This window comes from Ostrea edulis, chromosome 2 (genome assembly GCF_947568905.1).
Source record: "Ostrea edulis chromosome 2, xbOstEdul1.1, whole genome shotgun sequence".
Classification (NCBI taxonomy): domain Eukaryota; kingdom Metazoa; phylum Mollusca; class Bivalvia; order Ostreida; family Ostreidae; genus Ostrea; species Ostrea edulis.
In genome coordinates, this window is record NC_079165.1 from 10879764 (window position 1) to 10899585 (window position 19822).

The following is a 19822-nucleotide window of genomic DNA, read 5'->3' on the forward strand; positions in this document are numbered from 1 at the left end:
AAGTAGGTGTAATTGACGTGTGTTGATACTTACAATTACTGGATTGTATTTCTATTGAAATTAAATCCCTTCAATGCAAGCCGTTTAAATATTGATAAAGCTGCTCGATAAATGATTCTGAATTAATAACACGAATAATCGTGTCTAATACCACCACACAAAGACAAATCACGTCAGCTGATTTTACTATACGCGCAAGTGACAAAAGTGTTGCGAAATAAGAGAAGATATCAGACAAATTATGAAAAATATGCATTTCAAATTAGTTTTGATTGTTTGTATTTTCCATTCTGTGTACTCCTATAATGTTACTGACGAGGGTCGGCTCTTCACGGACTTATTCTCCAACTACAATAAAGACCTTCGTGCTGGAAATGACAGGGACTACCCACTTAACGTGTCGATGCAATTCTATCTGCTCGCAATAAAAGAATTTGTGGAGGCGAGCAGCAAATTCACGGTAAATGGCGTGTTTGCAATCACTTGGCGAGATGAACGTTTATCATGGGATCCAGCGACGTACAATAACATCACGAAAACACTAGTGTTCCAGGAAAAAATATGGATACCCAACATCGTGACTGTAAACCCATTCGAAGAGGCCTACGGACTCGGAAGTAATCTCGTCCAGGTAAATGTGGATAATGAGGGATCCTGTTTTTGGGTGACCATGCAGTCTTTTGAAGTTATCTGTGACGCAGACGTAACGTACTATCCTTTTGATAAGCAATATTGTGTACTTAAGTTTGTTGCTTATACTCTTGATGTAGACTGGCTAAATATATCTTTCCCAAATTCTGAAGTCACTTTGACGAATTATGAAGAAAGTGGGTTATGGAAAATTGAGGACACGGCCAACTATTGTTATATAGAAGAAGGATCTACATATGTAGTGGTCGGGTTGCACCTAAAACGGAGATCTACTTACTATCTAGCGAGTCTCATACTTCCTATGACAGTCGTGGCCATTTTACAGGCATTCGTTTTTGTTCTACCTAATGATTCTGGTGAGAGGGTCGGGTTTTCCGTGACCATTCTTCTGACAAGCGTGGTTTTCCTTACCATCATTCAGGAGAAACTTCCCGAGGCGTCCGAACCAAATATTTCTGTTCTCGGATTTCTTCTGTTTGGATATGTGATTTTAGGAGCACTTGTTACTCTGTGTGTGATTCTCAGTGCAAACATCCACTCGTTTACGGAAGCCACCCATATGCCAAAATTGCTAAGATATATATGTTGTTTGCAATCAAACATAGTGGAAGGCACCCTTTCATCTAGCAGTACGATGAAAGTTGCATCGAAGGAGGAAGAAATGGAAGAGGAGCCCCCATCATGTTCTTGGAATGACGTAGCGAAACGATTTGACAGATTCTGCTTTATTTCCTCCTTGTTTCTATATGCTATTCAAGTAATCATTTACTTTGGATTATCAGCTTGAACTCCTCTCGTCAACCCAGAGTAGGGGGTAATCTTGATCGTTGTGTATGTAATACAGGATAAATAAGGTACCTCTTCATGTAGTTTATGCGTAATAATATCTTGGAAACAGACATTGGCTGCATTATTAAAGAAAAAATGGAAATCATGTAAACTGCAAGGTACCTGCATATTTGCAATACTTCACGTGATGCATGATTGTGTTGTTTGAATTTTAAGTCCTAGTAAAAAATGATTACTCAAGGAATTGGAATGAATGCATAGAAAAAGTCTTTCACATTTCCTGTCGAGCGACGGAAGAATTCCTATGTGTCGTCTAACCCCTTGTTGTTCGTGAACTCTTGAATAAAGATGACTTCTCCTTTCATTAGAATTGTGTGAATATAACGTTTTACGAAATTATTGCAATATTTTCATTTCAAATTACTCTCATTTAGTAATGTGAATGTTTTTTTTAAGGATTATTACCAGTATGATAGTTCTCTATAAACGAATCATCGTTTTCTTGCATACTATGTTAATGCTCTCTCAAATTTGAATTGTTTTACTTCGTACACTAGTAATCATATAAGATGCAACTGAATTGTATTTGATAGTATGGATGATCAAGAACCTTGGAAACGGCCATCAAAGTTTAGGTTTGTCCTAATGGAATGATAACTGTATGGATTATTTGATTATAGATTGATATTCGAGCTACCAAAGCGAAGTTTACTAAATACTTGGGTATACTGCTCCTTTAAATATTAATTAAACTATCGAAGTAATGACTTGGGAAATTGTTGTTTTCGGGAGAAGAGGGTTATGGTGTTCTTGTTCGTTAAACCGGGATTTGTTGTTCCTCTAGACCTGCCATTTATTGAGTGGATGTTTCCAGTCACGAAAGACATGCACGAGATAATGGGGGTTGTGGAGGTATTTAGTGAAATTATTAAGATTGGGTTGTGTGTTCAAGTCTAACTTTCTGGTCTGCAGTATTGTTTATGAAATTGGAATATATAATTAAAACTGATTTCCTTCCTTCAGTCTCCTTAAGGTTGATCGATCCTCATGTGATGTCATAGGTTTTTGCAAAATCTTTATTCAATTAAATTTTGCGAATGATAGAAATATATTTTTCAGAGGAATTTTATTCACTGAATAAAATAAAAAAAAAGTAAGCTTTTGATAATGAAAAAGTTTTTATTTTCCATAGATAATCAATTATTTATAATTTAAAAAATTGTCAAGGGCAATAACTCCTATGCTGGAATTTCCTCTACTGCATGTCTATGACACAATGATTTCCCTAATATCCACAATTAATCTTTATATATCTATGAATTAGCAGTTTTCTTAAACTGTTGACAATTAAAATTTGTCATTTCAGTAGGTTTTTATTGATTTTCATTATTCTGTTTAACGAAAATGTGTGATTTTTAAATGTTGATATATACTTCTGGTTTTGTATGTCTGACATCTTTAAAAAGGTGGCAACATACACATTTTCTTTGGTTATTAATTAAATTAAACTATATTGAGTGGAAATTAATACAGTTTTCCCACTTTTAACCATTCACATTGATAAGTCACGTGAGGATCAATCCACCTTAATTGAATTGGATTCTGCTGACGAGTAAATGTGACCTATTTTTTAACCACCTATCTTTTTCATTAAAAGAAATCAAATCTGAAAATAAGTTTTACTTCTTCACATTTTTTCTTATTAGAAATAAAATCTGATATCCTCAACTCGTATGTGAAAAGCTGAAGAAAGCGAACAGTGATCAATCTTATAACTCCAATAAGGAATACAAAAACGGTTGGGCAAACACGGATCCCTGGACATAGCAGAATTGAGATCAGTTGCCTAGGAGGAGTAAGTATCCCCTGTCGATCGGTCACACCCGCCGTGAGCCCTATATCTTGATCAGGTAATCGGAGTTATTCGTAGTTAAAATCAGTGTGTCAAGAACAGCCTAAAAATTGGTATGAACACGTCAGAGAGCAGTTGACCCAATGATAGGTTGTATTGGCAAACTAAATCGTTATAAACACCATGGAATATGTGAAAAGCTTATTTTAAACGAGACAGTTTCCGTACAGTGGACGATGTTGATGGTTTCCTTGCTTCCACTGATGTATCCTCAGCTTCTCATCAAAGTATGACAATGGCTCCTTAATAGGCAGCACCTTCTTTGAGCTGAGTTACATTGTATACCTTTTCTCTCTATTTTTCTGTAATTGGTCTCAACCGTTGATACTCGATAAATAATGCACATCAGCTAACTGTTAACAGAGTCCAATTTCACTCAGTACATTTCACTTCCGGGAAGTAAGATCGAACCATTAACATGGTCCAATTTTAATAGGTAGATTTATTACTTACGGAAAGTTAGAGCTACCATAGTCCATTCCATGAAGGAGACAGGTTCGGGAAGTTAACCTCAACATTGCTCAATATCATTAAAAAGTAGATTTCAGTTACGAACAGTAAGATTTATCATTAACCAAGTTTATCAACACATGTACAAAGAGATGAAACATGAAAACACAACTGACTTTGACTACACATTGCTCCGTTTACCTGATCAAGATATAGGGCTCACGGCGGGTGTGATCGGTCAACGGGGGATGATCTTCGTAGGCCATCTCTACGGTGTGTTCAGAGATGCTGGTTTGTCCTACCCTTAATTTTGTATTCTATATAGGAATGAGATTGATTATTGCTCGTTAGGCCATCCTTAAAAAATTGTATGTTTGCTGTAACGCGACTCAGATTTTTCAGTGTGGGTAGGTAAGTAGGCTTTCTTTTTTTTTGAAAATCACTTACTATATTGATTTGTAAATGAGCAAAATTGCGATGTACACTAGGACAACACATTAAAGATTTCAAAACTAATAACTTTACTTCAAGAACTGAACTGGAGTCAAGTTTTCAATGCAGAATGTAAATAGATTGCAATAAACAGGTACTGGTATATATTTATATTTACATGTACATTCTGTTCTATATAACACTACCAAGTAGACAATGGGTTTATGGTCTCATGAATTACCATTCTCTCGTGCCAATGTGACGTCACTCAAGCTAGCTTTCAGCCGAAGGTTAGACATATTAGACAAATTTTACCATTAGTCAATAAAAAATTAATATTAGAACTTACTAAAAAATATATTCAGGAGATAATGTATTTAAATACAAATACATTGTAACAACTGTCTAGTTTGGGAGCGTTACAAGTTGATAATGCGATTGGCCCACATAGTGCTTTCACCAGCGTTTATGTCAATTATCATGTGATCTAAACCTAAACAAGAGTTATTCCTTATTTGTATCGTGATACATTATGTTTATTTTGTGTGTATTGTAGTTTATAGGTATAACATAATTATACTAAATCTCACTTTGAATGTGCCTACTGTTACACACTAATTAGGTACACAAGACACGGACAGCATTCAGACTTTATGAATATATAGGTACATGTATATATGGGCAATATGGAAAGGTATTGCTATTATACATTACAAGTGTAATTATTTGTCAGTCCCAGTCGATCTTCAACAGATACTAAAATAAAGTTATCTATGACTAGATCTATATTTAAATGTTTATATGTCTTCCATTTTGAAAACCTGTGAATTGTTGTTTGTCAACCAAAAAGTTACGCACTTTTTAGGTACTTGGTGGCTGCATTAAAACGTCGAATGCATTTCTGCTAGGCCTATAGTTTTAACTTGCAATTGGGACTGCTGGTAATCCAAGTCCCTTACAGTGGGTATCATTTTAATTTTTTGTCAAAGTCTATTAAAACACTAATTAATCATATGGACACGCATGATATGTAGAATCAGTGTGTGGGTTGGCAGCAACTGATGACCTCCGAGGTCAATGCACATTGGAGATGATGAGCAGGAATTACTGTCATGAAGACAATAATTCATGAATTGACATATTAATATATTGATACGATAGGTTTATGAAGAATATTCAATCACAATTATGTTATTCAATTTGTTCTTTTATTTTTCAATTCATTTACCGTCAGTTACAGCATATATTGCTTTAAATTGACAGTCACAGTAAACGTGACCATGGACTTGTCCACCATGTTGGATTTTTTTTTTTTGAATCTCAATCTCGATCAAAAAAAAACAAAACAACAGCTTTCAGAGTAGCCATAATAAAATTGAGTCGCGGTGTTTTGAGTGGGTCGGTCGCGTTACAGCAAACATACAATTTTTTAAGGATGGCCTTATCTTCACTTTTTCATTGAAGAAACTTCTGTTACGGATACTCGTGCCTAACCTTTAACGTGTTTAATTTCATTAACACAGACTTTACTTACAGGATGTCAGATTTAACCGTTTTCATATTCCACTTTGAGCAAGGAGACTTCATTTACAGGAATATTAACTATTAACACTTGCATTGTCAAGGATATAGACACGGGAACTTAACAGTGAACAGTAGTTAATTTTATTAATGAGACTGAAAGTTGCAATTAGAAGTCAAGTTTAACCGTTATCAAAGTTTATTAATTGCTTTAGAGACTCCAGGGAATCGGATTTTACAGTTCACATACTCTCATTTATAGTACGACAATTAAGATTTTCTAAGCCTACTTGGTTTGTTTCCATTCAGACGTTATTGATTTTGCAACAATTTCATATCTAACGCAGAAGGAAAAGATTTGTAATCTAATTCCAATTTCTTTTGTATTATGCTTCAGTATATTTAGAGAAGTATCGAGTTACCAATTAACATAGCAAACAATAAATCATATTGATCACTGTTCGTTATCTTCGCCTTTCATATGACCCATTTTTCTGTGGTCTGTTGGGAAGTTTCTTTAATGTTCTTGTTATTTACTGTTGTGTATTTCATGATTTTCTGTTTAAACATAAATGATGAAATAAAACAAATCAAAGCTGAGAAGTAATTGTATTAATGTGTGATAGCACTTGACGTAATTAATTTGATCACGGAAACAATCGCCACTTAAAAATTACAATAAACTACAAATCACGTTCATTCTTTTCTGAAGCAAACCAATACCCTTCATTGAAGGTCGTTAAGTCTATCATGATGGCTGCTGGTATAATCACCGCCATTAATCGTTTACAACTCCCTCACGGAATGAAAAACCACGATATCCCGATCACCTATCAAATTAAATGAAGAGTTAGTGGCTAACGAAGATGAAGTTCATGCATTTCACATCAGGTTACTTCATTTGTATTTTCTATTCTGTGTACTCCTACAATGTTACTGACGAGGACCGTCTATATAGGGACTTATTCAACAACTACAATAAAGAACTTCGTGCTGGAAATGACAGGGACTACCCACTGAACGTGTCGATGCAATTCTATCTACTTGCAATAAAAGAATTTGTGGAAGCGAGTAGCAAATTCACGATAAATGGCGTGTTTTACACCCATTGGCGGGATGAGAGGTTATCTTGGGTTCCAGCCAAGTACAACAATATTACAAAAACATTAGTATCTCAGGATAAAGTATGGATACCAAATATAGTGAACATAAACCCTTTCAAAGAGGTATACGGACTAGGAAGTAATCTCGTCCAGGTAAATGTGGATAATGAGGGATCCTGTTTTTGGGTGACCATGCAGTCTTTTGAAGTTGTCTGTGACGCAGACGTAACGTACTATCCATTTGATAAGCAGTTTTGCGCACTTAGATTCGTTGCTTATACTGTCGGAGTAGACTGGCTAAATATATATTTCCCAAATTCTAAAGTCACTCTAACGAGTTATGAAGAAAGTGGGTTATGGGAAGTCGAAGACACGACCAACTATTCTCATACAGAAGAAGGTACCACATTTGTAGTGGTCGGGCTACACCTAAAACGGAGGTCTACTTATTATATAGCGAGTCTCTTACTTCCTATGACAGTCGTGGCCATTTTGCAGGCATTCGTTTTCCTTCTTCCCAATGATGCCGGTGAGAGGGTCGGGTTTTCCGTGACTGTTCTTCTCGCAAGCGTGGTTTTCCTGACCATCATTCAGGGGAAACTTCCCGAGGCGTCCGAACCAAATATTTCTGTTCTCGGATTTCTTTTGTTTGGATATGTGATTTTAGGAGCACTTGTTACTCTGTGTGTGATTCTCAGTGCAAATATCCACTCGTTTAAGGAGGACACCTGTATGCCGAAATGGTTAAAAATTTTATGTTGCTTAAAAACAATCGATGCGAAAGGTCCATTTTCAACTAATATTGTGATGAATGTTGAACCACAGAAGGAGGCAAAGGAAAAAGAATGTCGATCGTGGTCTTGGAAGGATGTAGCCAAACGATTTGACATGTTTTGCTTTATTTCCTCATTGTTTCTGTATGTACTTCAAATAATCATTTACTTTGGATTAGCAACTTGAATCCCTCTCCCACAACCTAGCGTTCTTCAGAATACAGAGTGACTTTAATCACCGTGTATGTGATAGTTGATGTACAAAATAACTGCATAAGCAGAATTTTCGTGGAGATTTAATTTTGGCATCATTTGCGGGGGTGTTGTGATCGCTAGAATTGAACATCGCTTACAATTTATTCAGTATCGTAGGTTATAGTTACCTTTCTTGGAATGATTAGCTCTCTGGGGAAAATCGCTACATTTGTGTCTCGATAAAAAATTCACTTATACGGTGTCTCCTGACGTAATTTATGAACAATACGATTTTGAAAACGGACTTTGTCTCCCCTATTAAGGAAAATCAAGACAATTGCATATTTCCAGTACTTCAATTTGATCCATGGTTGTTTCCAATGAATTTCAAGTCCAAATAAAATTAGACAATTCCAGGCACAGTAGCATTAAGACAAAAGTGAAGGTAGACAGATGTTTTTATTTGCTATCATAAGCATATGAACTTATGATGAAGCTTTCCGTCCAATTTTCCATTTGATATACCGCCATCAAGAAGAGAATTATAATATTCATTTCTTAATTCAAGAAATATTCCCATATATAGAGACTTCACCACTGGAAGGCAAAATGTCAAATATTTAGACCTATGCGTGGCACTAAGGTCTGTAGTAGCGAGGTTTCTTGATCGTGGCACGCCTGGTATGAAACAGAACCTCGGTTTTAAAATACTGTCCGAAAGACCCGTGACTCTCACTTTACTTCTAAAGGCTGACTATTTGTCAAACGAACACCACCTTTTTGACGTTTTCGGTATGACGCTGAGTTTGTATCCACATCTTTTAAAGTCCAAGAGAGAGAGAGAGAGAGAGAGAGAGAGAGAGAGAGAGAGAGAGAGAGAGAGAGAGAGCACATGCTTGTATATCAAATCAATTTTAATCAAAACATTGCTAAATAACAATTAAAAAGATTTCAATATTCTATGTATTATCTATGATTGTGTGGCTGTTATTTTAGATTGTGATTCAGGCATTGGCACACTAAAGAATCCTCACTGCTACGGCCCTGAGCGCTAAGCAGAGGTCTGTATTTGTGGTACTTCACCTACATCTGCAGGTGATATCTCAATATGAGTGAAACATTCTCAACGAGACGCAAAAAAGAACCAAAAACCAGTGCCCCAATTAGTGGCAGGGTGTTCGCTTCGTAACCGGGAGGTCGCGAGTTCGAGTCCCGCTCGTGCCATGGTCGCGTCAAACCAAAGATATCAAAATAGGGAGAGATTGCTCCTTTGCCAAACGCTCATCATTTAGAAGAGAGAATCATTTTCTTTTTGGATATGACCTTAAAAACGAAGGTCCCATGTTGCAGCAGGCATTGGCACGTTAAAAAACCCTCACTGGTACTCAGCTTTAGCTATCCTGAAATTAACCATTGATCTCAAATTGGAGAACACCGAGAGATGACATGTCTTATTTAAGAATATATAAAAATTCATAAAGTTCATATCACTTTAGAATTGGAGACGAATCATAACGTTTGTTTATATGACCAAAACAGATAGCAACAGATAGTAAAAAAACCCACCTAACTTACTTGGTTACATTGCCTTAGAAATAACATTGGAGAATCTATTGACGAGGCATTTAAGCAATGGGTACTATTTCGCCGTTTATCTGATCAAGATGTACAACTCACGACAAGTATACGTCAACAGAGGATGCTTACTCCTCCTAGGTATATATATCCAGTGGTCCGTGTTTGCCCTCAAGTTTGTATTCTTTATAGGATTTATGAGATGCTCACTGTTCGTTATCTTCACTTTTTCATTGGGTAGGCTGTGGGGTTCGTGAAGCTGAAATGACTTGTTAGTCCGCTAGCAAATTGACTGAGAGCAAGGCATAAATGGGCGTTTGTCATGGAACAATATGACAATTTAGTCAAAGCCTTTTAGAGTATTTCATTTTCAATGGATGGTAACGTTTTATTTGATTCTATTTTGTGAGAAATTAGTAAAATCGCTAAAAATCTGTAAGCAGATTTTCTAATACGCCAAAATGTTGTAGAATCTGGATTGTCTACTTTAGTATGTTATTGCCAAAGCAACTAGATAAAGTCGTATGAGAAACTACCCATGTATTAAATCTCAAATTTAAAATGGACCTTGTTTTGTCCAAAGGATAAACGACCCCTCAACTCAGCATTGATCGATCAAAACATGCATAGCCGCAACGGTATTCGTACTTGTAGGTACATCAGGCTAAAGTTTGTCATGATCTGAGTGTAATCAGGTCAGAGTTTATTAGTACCGTCAGTAAATAAAATACAATTTGTAGTCTCAAGAGGTCTATGCTAATCACGAATCCCTCTCTTTCTGTTTCTCTCCTTTATAATTCATAAATGAAAAAGTGAATAGTGCAAATTTGCAATCTTTAATCAAATATAAATCAATTTAACAAAAACCCAGAAAACATGGTTTTGTGACCGATTGTGTCTGCATTTGGATTACTCGTGGAGCTGACACGTACCCATATTGAACTTCCTGACGTCACTTCCGCAACAATCATCTCACCGCTGTTGCTATACGCGTCAGATTTGCTATCACAGTAAGTGTAGCCGATTGAGTTGCCATCGTTCATGATTTCTATCCCCATACTTTGATGAGGTGCACATTCTACGCCAGAATAGAACACATAGAGGCCGGAGACATCAGCAGAGAAAATCCCAGTGTGCTGGTTATAGCGTGATCCAACATTGCTGAGGACCTTTTCGTAAATAAGGGTTTGTTTTGGAATAAGTGGGTCGTCTGAATACCTATAGGCTGTAAACCCAACACGCTGTACAACGCTTCCACCCACTACAAGAAAACAAACAAACTCTCGCTGCCATATATGCTACCTCTCTACAATATATAATATCCATTTCAAGTTAGTTGTTTATTACATTTATCCATAATTGTGTGGACTTACTTAGTAGCCTTTTAACATGAGGAGTCAAAGGTCCTGCAGAAGCCTTCCCTTCAGTAGTCGAGCTCTGTTGGTCTGGTTCCCTACAAATTATAATATAGTACTATAATACAGTATTGATGCTGTGATACTAGTTATTCGTTGATAGCAGTTGATTTCTTCTTCTTTGATTCTAGATTAAAAAATAGTCTTCTCTTTATTAATCAGTGTTCTTGTATATAATAAAAAGGTGAGCACCTAACCCCAACAAAATAAACTTACTTTACGTCCTTATTTGTTTGATATATAAAGATTACAATATTCGGGATCACATGTGCATGTCTCGTAATTTCATAGTACGAACGACAATTGAGTATTAAGGTAAGAACAAAGCAATGAAAACAAGCACTGCGATGGTTAATTACTGAGCTGCAACGTCTTCCCATTGTAGAGAAGGGTGTTCTTGTAGAGAGGTCACCTGCTTTAGATGAAGTGCAACGAAGTTTGATCAATGGATGGTTCATACGGTTGTAGCAATGAATACCAACGTTAACCGTAACACGGCCGGAAAACTCCATTTAAAGGTCATATCTGAAAGACCCATGTGACTAATGACATAGCCCTCGGTGAAGGTCACGACTTATGTTAAACATCTAATGTTCGAGAATCAAACCGGGGCCTTCCGACTGCAAAGCGAGCGCTCTAACCATTAAACTTATTCATCTGGTTACACAAGGAACCCCAACCTTGATCATCAGCGTCATACATTGGATCAAATTCGCGCCACTTCATGCACAGCTGCTGACGTCACAATTTCACGATTCTCTACGAAAATCTAACAAAACTGTTAGCATATGTACCTATAAGCACTTCAAATAAGAGCAAAAGTTAGTGCTCTGTTGGTTCTACTAAAACATTGCCCACTGTAAATCAAGTTCATCAGATCCACTTTAGCGTGACACAATTATATGTTAAGAAAATAGTATGTGCCTTCATGGCCCTCATGTTTTATAATTGAAGGAAATACATTCCCATATGGCACATAAATGATAAGAATCCATCTCTAATCTTAATGGTGATCGTCAACTACGAAAATAATAGGCGACAAATCACCTGTGGTACAGTTTGGTCGGCGGGGCGGTTGTCAGGGTCACGTTGTCTGATTTGTTCGAACCTGAAGTTCGATCATCTGTGTCCTTGTGGTGACTCTGGGCTACAGTAGATCTGAGTGTCTCTAATTCACACCCCTGTGTCTTTACAATCTGCTGTAACTGAATAATCTTTTCATTTTGTTCTTGGACCGTAGACGTCAATTCGGAGAGTTTCCTCAGAACATTTTGCAGCATAGGGTCCCCGTCAGCACAGACTCCGATTATTCCCAGAATAAGAAATAGAAATATTGAACTGTATAACGTCATTTTATGTGTCAGTGTAACAATGCTCAGGGATAATCATAAACACGCGTAGTACGTAGCTAGATAAGGTGGTTATCTAGTTTGATGTCGAATATACGGAAATATTTCTGAGTGTATGAATCGCCAAATTAATATCAACGCAAACAATTGACAAAAGGCCCATGGACCACATCGCTCAGCTGAGCAGCAGTTCTTGGCAATAAACAAACTTGAACAAAACTTTCATTATACAAGCAACCATCTTCGCAAGCCAGAGGTTTTCGGTCCACTCCGCCCCCACTCCGCATGTGGGGAGCGGCGTGGACCGAAAAGCCTCGGCTTACGAAGATAACAAGCAGATTGGTTCAGAAAAAGCTTGTCAAATGTAACATCTAAAACTTAATGATTTATCAAACTTAATTATTAAACTTGATTTCAGATTCATTAATTATCATATGCCCTTGTAGATAGATATGACCTTTCATATCAACATATTTCATCTAAGGATGCTTTGTGCCAATTGGTTTGGTTCCCATCGCATGTAAAACTTTGATTCCCTATTGCGGCTCCCACCTTAATCCCGGAGATCATGATTTTGACACTCGGGTATATCCACTATGTCAGGAAACTTCAGTAAATTTCAACTTTTCTGGCCTAGTGGTTCTTGAGAAAATGATTGTTAAATGACCCCACTCTATTTTTGAATTTTTGTGATTATCTCCCCTATGAATGTGTCATGGCCCTTCATTTGAAAAAATTTCAATCCCCTTCACCTAAGGATGATTTGTATCAAGTTTGATTGAAATTGACCCGGTGGTTCTTGAGAAGAAATTTTTTAATATTATATTTCTGCATGTAAAACTTTGATCCCCTATTGTGGCCCCACCCTACCTCCGGGGGTCATGATCTGAACTTTGAATCTGCTCTATATCAGGAAGTTTTCAGATAAATATCCACTCTTCTGGCCCAGTGGTTCTTGAGAAGAACTGTTTTAAAGATTTTCTTTATATAATCGCATGTATAACTTTGATCCCCTATGACGACCCCAACATACGCCCTGGGGTCATGATTTTGATAAACCTGAATCTCCACTATATCAGGAAGCTTTTATGTAAATTTCACCTTTTTTGGTTCATTAGTTCTTGAAAAGGAAATTTTTGAATGACAACATCCTATTTTTGTGATTATCTCCTATTTGAAGGGGACATGACCTTTCATTTGAATGCAATTGAATTCCCTTTACCCCCAAGGACGCTTTGTGCCAAGTTTGGTTGAAATTGGCCATGTGATTCTGGAGAAGATGAAAATGTGAAAAGTTTATGACAACGACGACGACAAAAACGTCAACAACGGACAACGGAAAGTTTTGATCAGAAAAGCTCACTTGAGCCTTCGGCTCAGGTGAGCTAAAAAGTCGTTAATTATTTGAAGATATAATCAATTCATTTGATGCGCTTCAATTAAAAAATATCTTCAAATAATTAATACTATTTTCAATTCTGAATTATTGCGCACATTACTTGAATTGTTGATAGGATTTCTTATTCCGCTGAATTGATAAGCGCTATAGTTGAATTGTTGATGTCAATAGTTGAATTCATACATGTACACGCTATAATTCAATTGACGAGAGCAATAGTTCAATTCATGCAAGCAATAATTCTTTTTGAGAAAGCATCTATGCTATAGATTATCTCCCATGATCCTTATACGAATTTGGCTCCAGTTTTTTGGCACTCTAGTTTTCCTTTTAGCTCTTACAAGTTTTTAGTTATTTCGGATTTCCAATATTTCGGCTTGAGCATCACTGAAGAGACATTATTTGTCGAAATGCGCATCTGGTGCATCAAAATTGGTACCGTATAAGTTTTACATAATTAGACTAGAGATATCTTCAATTCAACATACCCTAGGCACCTGATCCCACCTCTGGTGTGTCCAGGGGTCCGTGTTTGCCCAACTATCTATTTTGTATTGCTTGTAAGAGTTATGAGATTGATCACTGTTCGTTATATTCACCTTTAATCCACAATTTAATTAAATGATCTCTTTAATTGAATCGTTGATATCTTTAAAAGAATTGATGCGCGCGCTTATTCCTTATACGTCAGCGTTGTAAATAATTAAAGATATCTTCAATTGAATTAAAGAGATCATCAAATCATTTAAATTTTGCGAGAAATAATTCTACTGCATTGATGCGTGCATCAAATCGATTATTGCTCTCATCAATTAAAATGATCGATTTGCTTGACAACTGCATAAACGAGTAAGTTACAGCCTTTAGTGTAATGTAATTATATAATTACAGTATATATCTATTTCATTTTTCAGAGCTGATAACGTTACAATGTACACATTTAAGTCGACTTGTTACAAAGATAGGATTTATATAATCGATACACATCACTAACCAAATTTAAAGCCAGTTGTTGCTACATGGATACTCTAAAACTTCAACGTGTACACACAAAAAATATTTTGACTTTTTCAAATGTTTAGAAATATCGTTATTCCATATCTAGACAGGCTAGACGTGCTGTATTTTAAAAGTACACTAAATTTATTTTCTTATACCAATAAAGATTTTAGAAAGCATAATATAATTATTTACAGTTCATTCACACAAGTAGGAATATATCGTCTGGGAAAAAAAGATCCGTAATTGTTGAAACGTTTGTGAAATTTGATGATCAAACATTAACATATTCATATTTTACTATTTGATTTATGTAATAAACAACTGAGTGATACACCAAATAATAACAAACAATAAACACCTTCACATTAGATCTATCAAAAGTGAAAGTAACGAACGAGCTACGATTTTCGTCTAGTAGCTAGACCCCTGCCTAATTGACTGTATACTGCGCATACGTATTTGATGTTGTTGAAACAGTGTTGTGGTAGACGTAGATCCTATTAGAGCCAGAGGGAAACAGAGTTTATCGAAGCGTAACCTTTTGAGCACCAATTAAGAAATTAAGTTCATTAACTAATCCGAAGGCTAGATTATGGATGAATCTACTTAAAATTAGGTGTTAGATCCGCTCACATACTCGGGGATCGAACATCCAATTTTAATTCGATTGGATTATTGATGTTAATTAGATTAGAATTATCATGAATTAACACAGATTGACAATTATAGCGGATTAACAAAGGTAGTGCTGTTTATTCTTTGTGCGTTATTGAAAAGTTAAATACACTGTAGATGTTCAATATACCGCATGTAAGACGAAGAACAACCGCTAGCTTTCAAAGGGATTTATTCTTGTCTATCATGATTATATACACATAGAAAAGACACAAAACACTAAATATGGTATATCAAAATCAAATTTAAAAAAAAAATACAAAATACACATACTCGCTACAAATCAATTTTAATCTCTCTCTCTCTCTCTCTCTCTCTCTCTCTCTCTCTCTCTCTCTCTCTCGTATTAAATACTGTCTGTGTGTAAAATCGATTTCTCAATAGATTAAAGCCAATATAATATACACAGGTTCACAGTTTCTATACATCCTCTGTTTTATCCAAGTTTCAGCAGACCTGCAAACAAAAGCGCTCCTCCTACCACTGTCACTGTAATGTAGAAATAAATAAAGAGATAAAAATAAGTCTGATCCAGAGAGATGTATTCAAATCTTTGAAGTTAGAATTTCATAGGATTAACATTTGACTGAAAAGTATGTGTTTTTATAAAAGAATTACCTATGTCTTTGGAAATTCCATGAAATCCTAATCGGTCTAATAACCCTGGCTCCCTATATCCAAACATAGAGTTAACACCGGACCCAAAAATAGAGTTAAAACCGGACCCAAAAGCCCCAGAGATGGGGGCCCGCATCGGATGGTATCCCCATAATCCGTTTCCATATCCACCCAGTGGACTGTTATATCCATACATTTGATACACGTTATAGTGGCCGCCATATTGATATAAAGGATTGATCGGATAACCATACAGGTTTTGGTAGGGCTGAAGTAAAGCGTGAGGATGGAGGTAGGAGATACTTTGAAGCCCGTATCTCTGTGGAAGTGCAAAGCCCATCATTTTATACAGCCCATTTCCAAGGAGTGAATACATGTCTTGACCCATAAACCCGTATCCCAGGTTCTGTGGCAATACGATTCCAACACGCGGATAAGAAGAGACTCCATATCCGGATCCCCGAATTCCGTTTGCATACGTTCCAGAATATGTCGTTCCATAGGAATTTCCTGTGGGAAGGTATGACTGTCCCGATAAACCACTTCCGTAAGATTTTTGGCCAGAATACTGTTTCGTCCCTTGACTCCATTGGTAATCGTTTGCTTGACTTAGTGTTAAGAATGAAGAAGAAATGCAGACGGTAATAAGAACTGAAGTGAAACCCATTCTAATCTCAGAGACAAGTTAAATATATGTCTATTTACTACAGCCAATGCTATCGGTTTTTGACGAATATCTGAGTTAGTACAAGATTCAGACTAGCGTTTATATACATCGGAATGTTTATATGTGTAACGAGGATGACTGTATCTTTTTGCGGAAGAAAACTGGAGTATTGACGAAATTAGTCATTTTTACGCCTGAATCGACCAATGCACAATGACGGTCGAGACTATAAACGGTCATCAATGACGCCACTAGGTATCACGTCCTCTCCCATTAGCCATGACCACCGTTGAACATCGTATAACACGAAGTTACTCGAAGTTATGTTCCCCGATGATCGCCCAGGACGTATTACCGCGTGATGTTTCGCAATAGAAGGAAGTAGTTCCCTCTACACGGCAGTGTATTGACATAAATTGTCGTCAAAATTTCAGGTAGAATCGAATGACTAATATCTTGATAGATATCTATTTGTACCGAATTACATTGTGGGTATACAAAGATCACATAAGTATACTAAACTACAAAATTGCAAAACATTATGCATCTTACATGTATATTAATGCGCCTTTTCTATAGTATACATTGTATATATTTACAGTGCATCCACCTGTCAATAGAATGTTAATATTAATTTCTTTGACTGACTTTTAAAGTTTTGAGGGAAACAACATTTTAATCAATCGTCTGGAAAAAGTATTGAATTAAATCCACGAAGGAAAATGTCTCGGTAAAGTTTATGCTAAGAAAAAGAGGACATTAGAAAGAATTCTCATACTTTTCAATTTTTTTGTCATTATATTCATCGGATTCCGCATCAGCTTGGGGTTTAGGATGGATTCTAGACTAAAGCGATGCTCCCGCTATACGACAGCAGGGATGTCGATATGTCTGAAAGACACCTCTCGTATATTTATTTTATAGAAACACCAAAACATAAAAAGATATTACGAAGTTGGTGCAGAAGACAGAGACAGATCCAGAAAAAGTTTCAAAGGGTTGGTATTACGACCCAAGTTTGTACTCTTTCCTCTCGCTAAAAAAAAAGGGGGGGGGGGAGGCAATTTATTTGTTAAAAATGTTCAACCAAAGGGAATTGCAACTCCCATACCCCTCTCTTGATTCGCCACTGGATGTAGATCATTTATTATGGGCCAGCACGAGCCGGCCCATTCTATGATGTAAGCTGGAAAAGTCGCATGCGTTTCTGCAGGACAGGTGTCTGTTACCTAGGACGTGTTCTAATAAAGAATAATGTGTTCTATATTTCTATTTATTTATCTTTTTTATCATATTTTTAAAAAGGCCAACTTTGCCTGTAATAATAGCGGAAATAGAAAATTGTCGAAAACGTGTGGAGATAATTCCTACCCCCACCCCCTAATGCTACGTAACTCAATCAATGCATGTCGAGTTGTTTAATGTATTTAAGTTGATTTAAAGAAAACATTATTTTCAAAATATTGAATCGCACGAGAAAAGAACACACACCAAAAAAACCCACCCCCCCCCTCCCAAAAAAAAACCCCAACCCAAAACCCAGATTCCAACAGAAAGATTACATCAGATACGGATTCAATATACATGTACATGTAATCAACATTGTCCAGGCGCGGATCTAGAATATTTCCAAGGGGCAGAACCAGAGGATTAAGTTGTTGATATCATGATATATATTTTATGTATTTTTTTATCGTCTGCATGGGGTTTTATAGGTTAGCTACAATGTACATGTACCAAATAAAGACACTTTATAAAAAAGAATTTTAAATGACAAACGAATTTACAACGTTTATTGCTAAGAGGTGTGATCAAAAGTTCAATGTCTGACAAAAATACTAAATTCACATATTTCTCATTAACATCCCACCCCTTTTAAACTACATTAAATGACTGTTGAAAATGATAATAATCAGTGTGTGAAAATCGAATCGGATGACATAAACTTACAGGAGTTTTTATACCCCCCCTTCCCCAACTATTCAAATTTAGATTTTTATCCTACAATCAATGCGATGCAGTAATAATATTCCTGGAAAATATAGATTCCATACCCTGATATTTCTCTCGTTCTCTCTGTTTTAAAACAAATCAAGGGGGGGGGGGTGCAACCTTTGTACCCCCCCCCCCCGTCCCCCACTAGTAATGTTAATGCGTTGGTTCTACATGTAGTTTTTGCATATCGAATTGTGTTTTGGTCGTCAAAAATATCAAACTTGACAGTGAAGAATTGAGTTATGCTTAAGATACATGTATCCTGATCCTGATCTGAGTGAGTAGATGACTAATATTTACAAAATTTGTTTCCTCATGCCCGCGAAAAAAATCACACAATGGACACATAAATAAAATCTGTGACTAAAATTATTTTGCAGTCATATTAGCTTTCATTAACAACTGGCACTTAAGGAAGTTAGCTCCTGAGCTTTTGAGCAAAACTGCGCAGAATGCTACAGCTAAGTATTTAGTGGTTCTACTGATCCCATTGGTGCACACATATTACACATCTATTACTAAACTCTATCCAGTTGAAAATTTTTGTGTCAATTAATCCCATTTAGATGTCTTTTTATTCAAATATAAGAATTTTTACCACGTAATATTACAGAAACTGCCAAGATCACAGAAATTTTCACGTACAACGTCAAGAAAAAGAAATCATGCATATTATTTAGTCGAGGCGAAGTATATCAATTGATCGGACAAACGTATTTTTGTATCGATCGATCGGACAAGCAATTGTGTATAGCCTGCTGTTGACTTGGGTATTGCGAATGAAGTTAAAATCTTATATAAGACTAGTTGCATTATTCAGCTACCAATAAATTGTTACTTCTTATATAATTAGCTATTCTTTTTACTTAGTCCGTTCATCTCCGGATTTGATCAAAATTTCTCTTTTACCAGCGCGTTGTAATTTTCTCGTGCTTTTAAACAAATTAAAGGGATTCTTTTGAACACCTTTTCTGAAAATGTTTAGTTCTTACACTTCCCAATTTTTTTCCGGCCCATGAATTTGGTGCTTACACCAATGTTTATTGTAATTGACCCATATCGGCTAATGAAGTCTTCCGAACAAATGGAGTTCTACATCATATGTATGCAAGGGCTTCTTTGCACCCATTTGCGTTTCCGTCAAATACCAGTGGAATTTTGATTTATAATGTTTAGAATGCTTAACTAAGGTATTACTAATGATCAGCAAAAATTTGAATGGCAGTAGTCAAGGTACATGGGAGATACAGAGGTCACAAGTCCTTGTTATGTAAACAAGGCTGTGCCATGTTTTTGTTTAC

General features: G+C 36.3%; 4 protein-coding genes across 4 annotated transcripts; 2 read left to right on the top strand and 2 right to left on the bottom strand.

The window, feature by feature from the left end:
• Positions 1–241: 241 nt before the first annotated feature.
• On the top strand, positions 242–2207 carry LOC125680937 (acetylcholine receptor subunit alpha-1-A-like). The gene has a single exon (XM_048920765.2). The coding sequence runs from the start codon at positions 242–244 to the stop codon at positions 1436–1438; it is 1197 nt and encodes a 398-aa protein (XP_048776722.2). The 3' UTR covers positions 1439–2207.
• A 4414-nt stretch (positions 2208–6621) lies between these two features.
• LOC125678732 (neuronal acetylcholine receptor subunit alpha-6-like) lies at positions 6622–7818 on the top strand. Its single transcript, XM_048917395.2, has one exon. It carries the CDS (start codon positions 6622–6624, stop codon positions 7816–7818), a length of 1197 nt encoding a protein of 398 aa, XP_048773352.2.
• Positions 7819–10221: 2403 nt separating this feature from the next.
• On the bottom strand, positions 10222–12251 carry LOC125678890 (complement C1q subcomponent subunit B-like). Its single transcript, XM_048917675.2, has 3 exons — positions 11864–12251; positions 10775–10854; positions 10222–10662 (listed from the first exon to the last, which is right to left on the bottom strand). Exons 1-3 carry the CDS (start codon positions 12166–12168, stop codon positions 10253–10255), a joined length of 795 nt encoding a protein of 264 aa, XP_048773632.2. The 5' UTR covers positions 12169–12251; the 3' UTR covers positions 10222–10252.
• A 2966-nt stretch (positions 12252–15217) lies between these two features.
• On the bottom strand, positions 15218–16526 carry LOC125678891 (shematrin-like protein 1). Its single transcript, XM_056156080.1, has 2 exons — positions 15860–16526; positions 15218–15730 (listed from the first exon to the last, which is right to left on the bottom strand). Exons 1-2 carry the CDS (start codon positions 16524–16526, stop codon positions 15678–15680), a joined length of 720 nt encoding a protein of 239 aa, XP_056012055.1. The 3' UTR covers positions 15218–15677.
• Positions 16527–19822: the final 3296 nt, after the last annotated feature.

Excerpts from the sequence above, each read along its gene's own strand:
- LOC125678891 (XM_056156080.1), bottom strand. The coding sequence starts at position 16,526 with ATGGGTTTCACTTCAGTTCTTATTACCGTCTGCATTTCTTCTTCATTC. Across the intron at positions 15,731-15,859 it reads TGGAATTTCCAAAGACATAG|TGACAGTGGTAGGAGGAGCG; the intron begins GTAATTCTTTTA and ends TCTACATTACAG.
- LOC125678890 (XM_048917675.2), bottom strand. The coding sequence starts at position 12,168 with ATGACGTTATACAGTTCAATATTTCTATTTCTTATTCTGGGAATAATC. Across the intron at positions 10,855-11,863 it reads CCGACCAAACTGTACCACAG|GGAACCAGACCAACAGAGCT; the intron begins GTGATTTGTCGC and ends TATAATTTGTAG. Across the intron at positions 10,663-10,774 it reads TCATGTTAAAAGGCTACTAA|TGGGTGGAAGCGTTGTACAG; the intron begins GTAAGTCCACAC and ends GTTTTCTTGTAG.
- LOC125678732 (XM_048917395.2), top strand. The coding sequence starts at position 6,622 with ATGAAGTTCATGCATTTCACATCAGGTTACTTCATTTGTATTTTCTAT.
- LOC125680937 (XM_048920765.2), top strand. The coding sequence starts at position 242 with ATGAAAAATATGCATTTCAAATTAGTTTTGATTGTTTGTATTTTCCAT.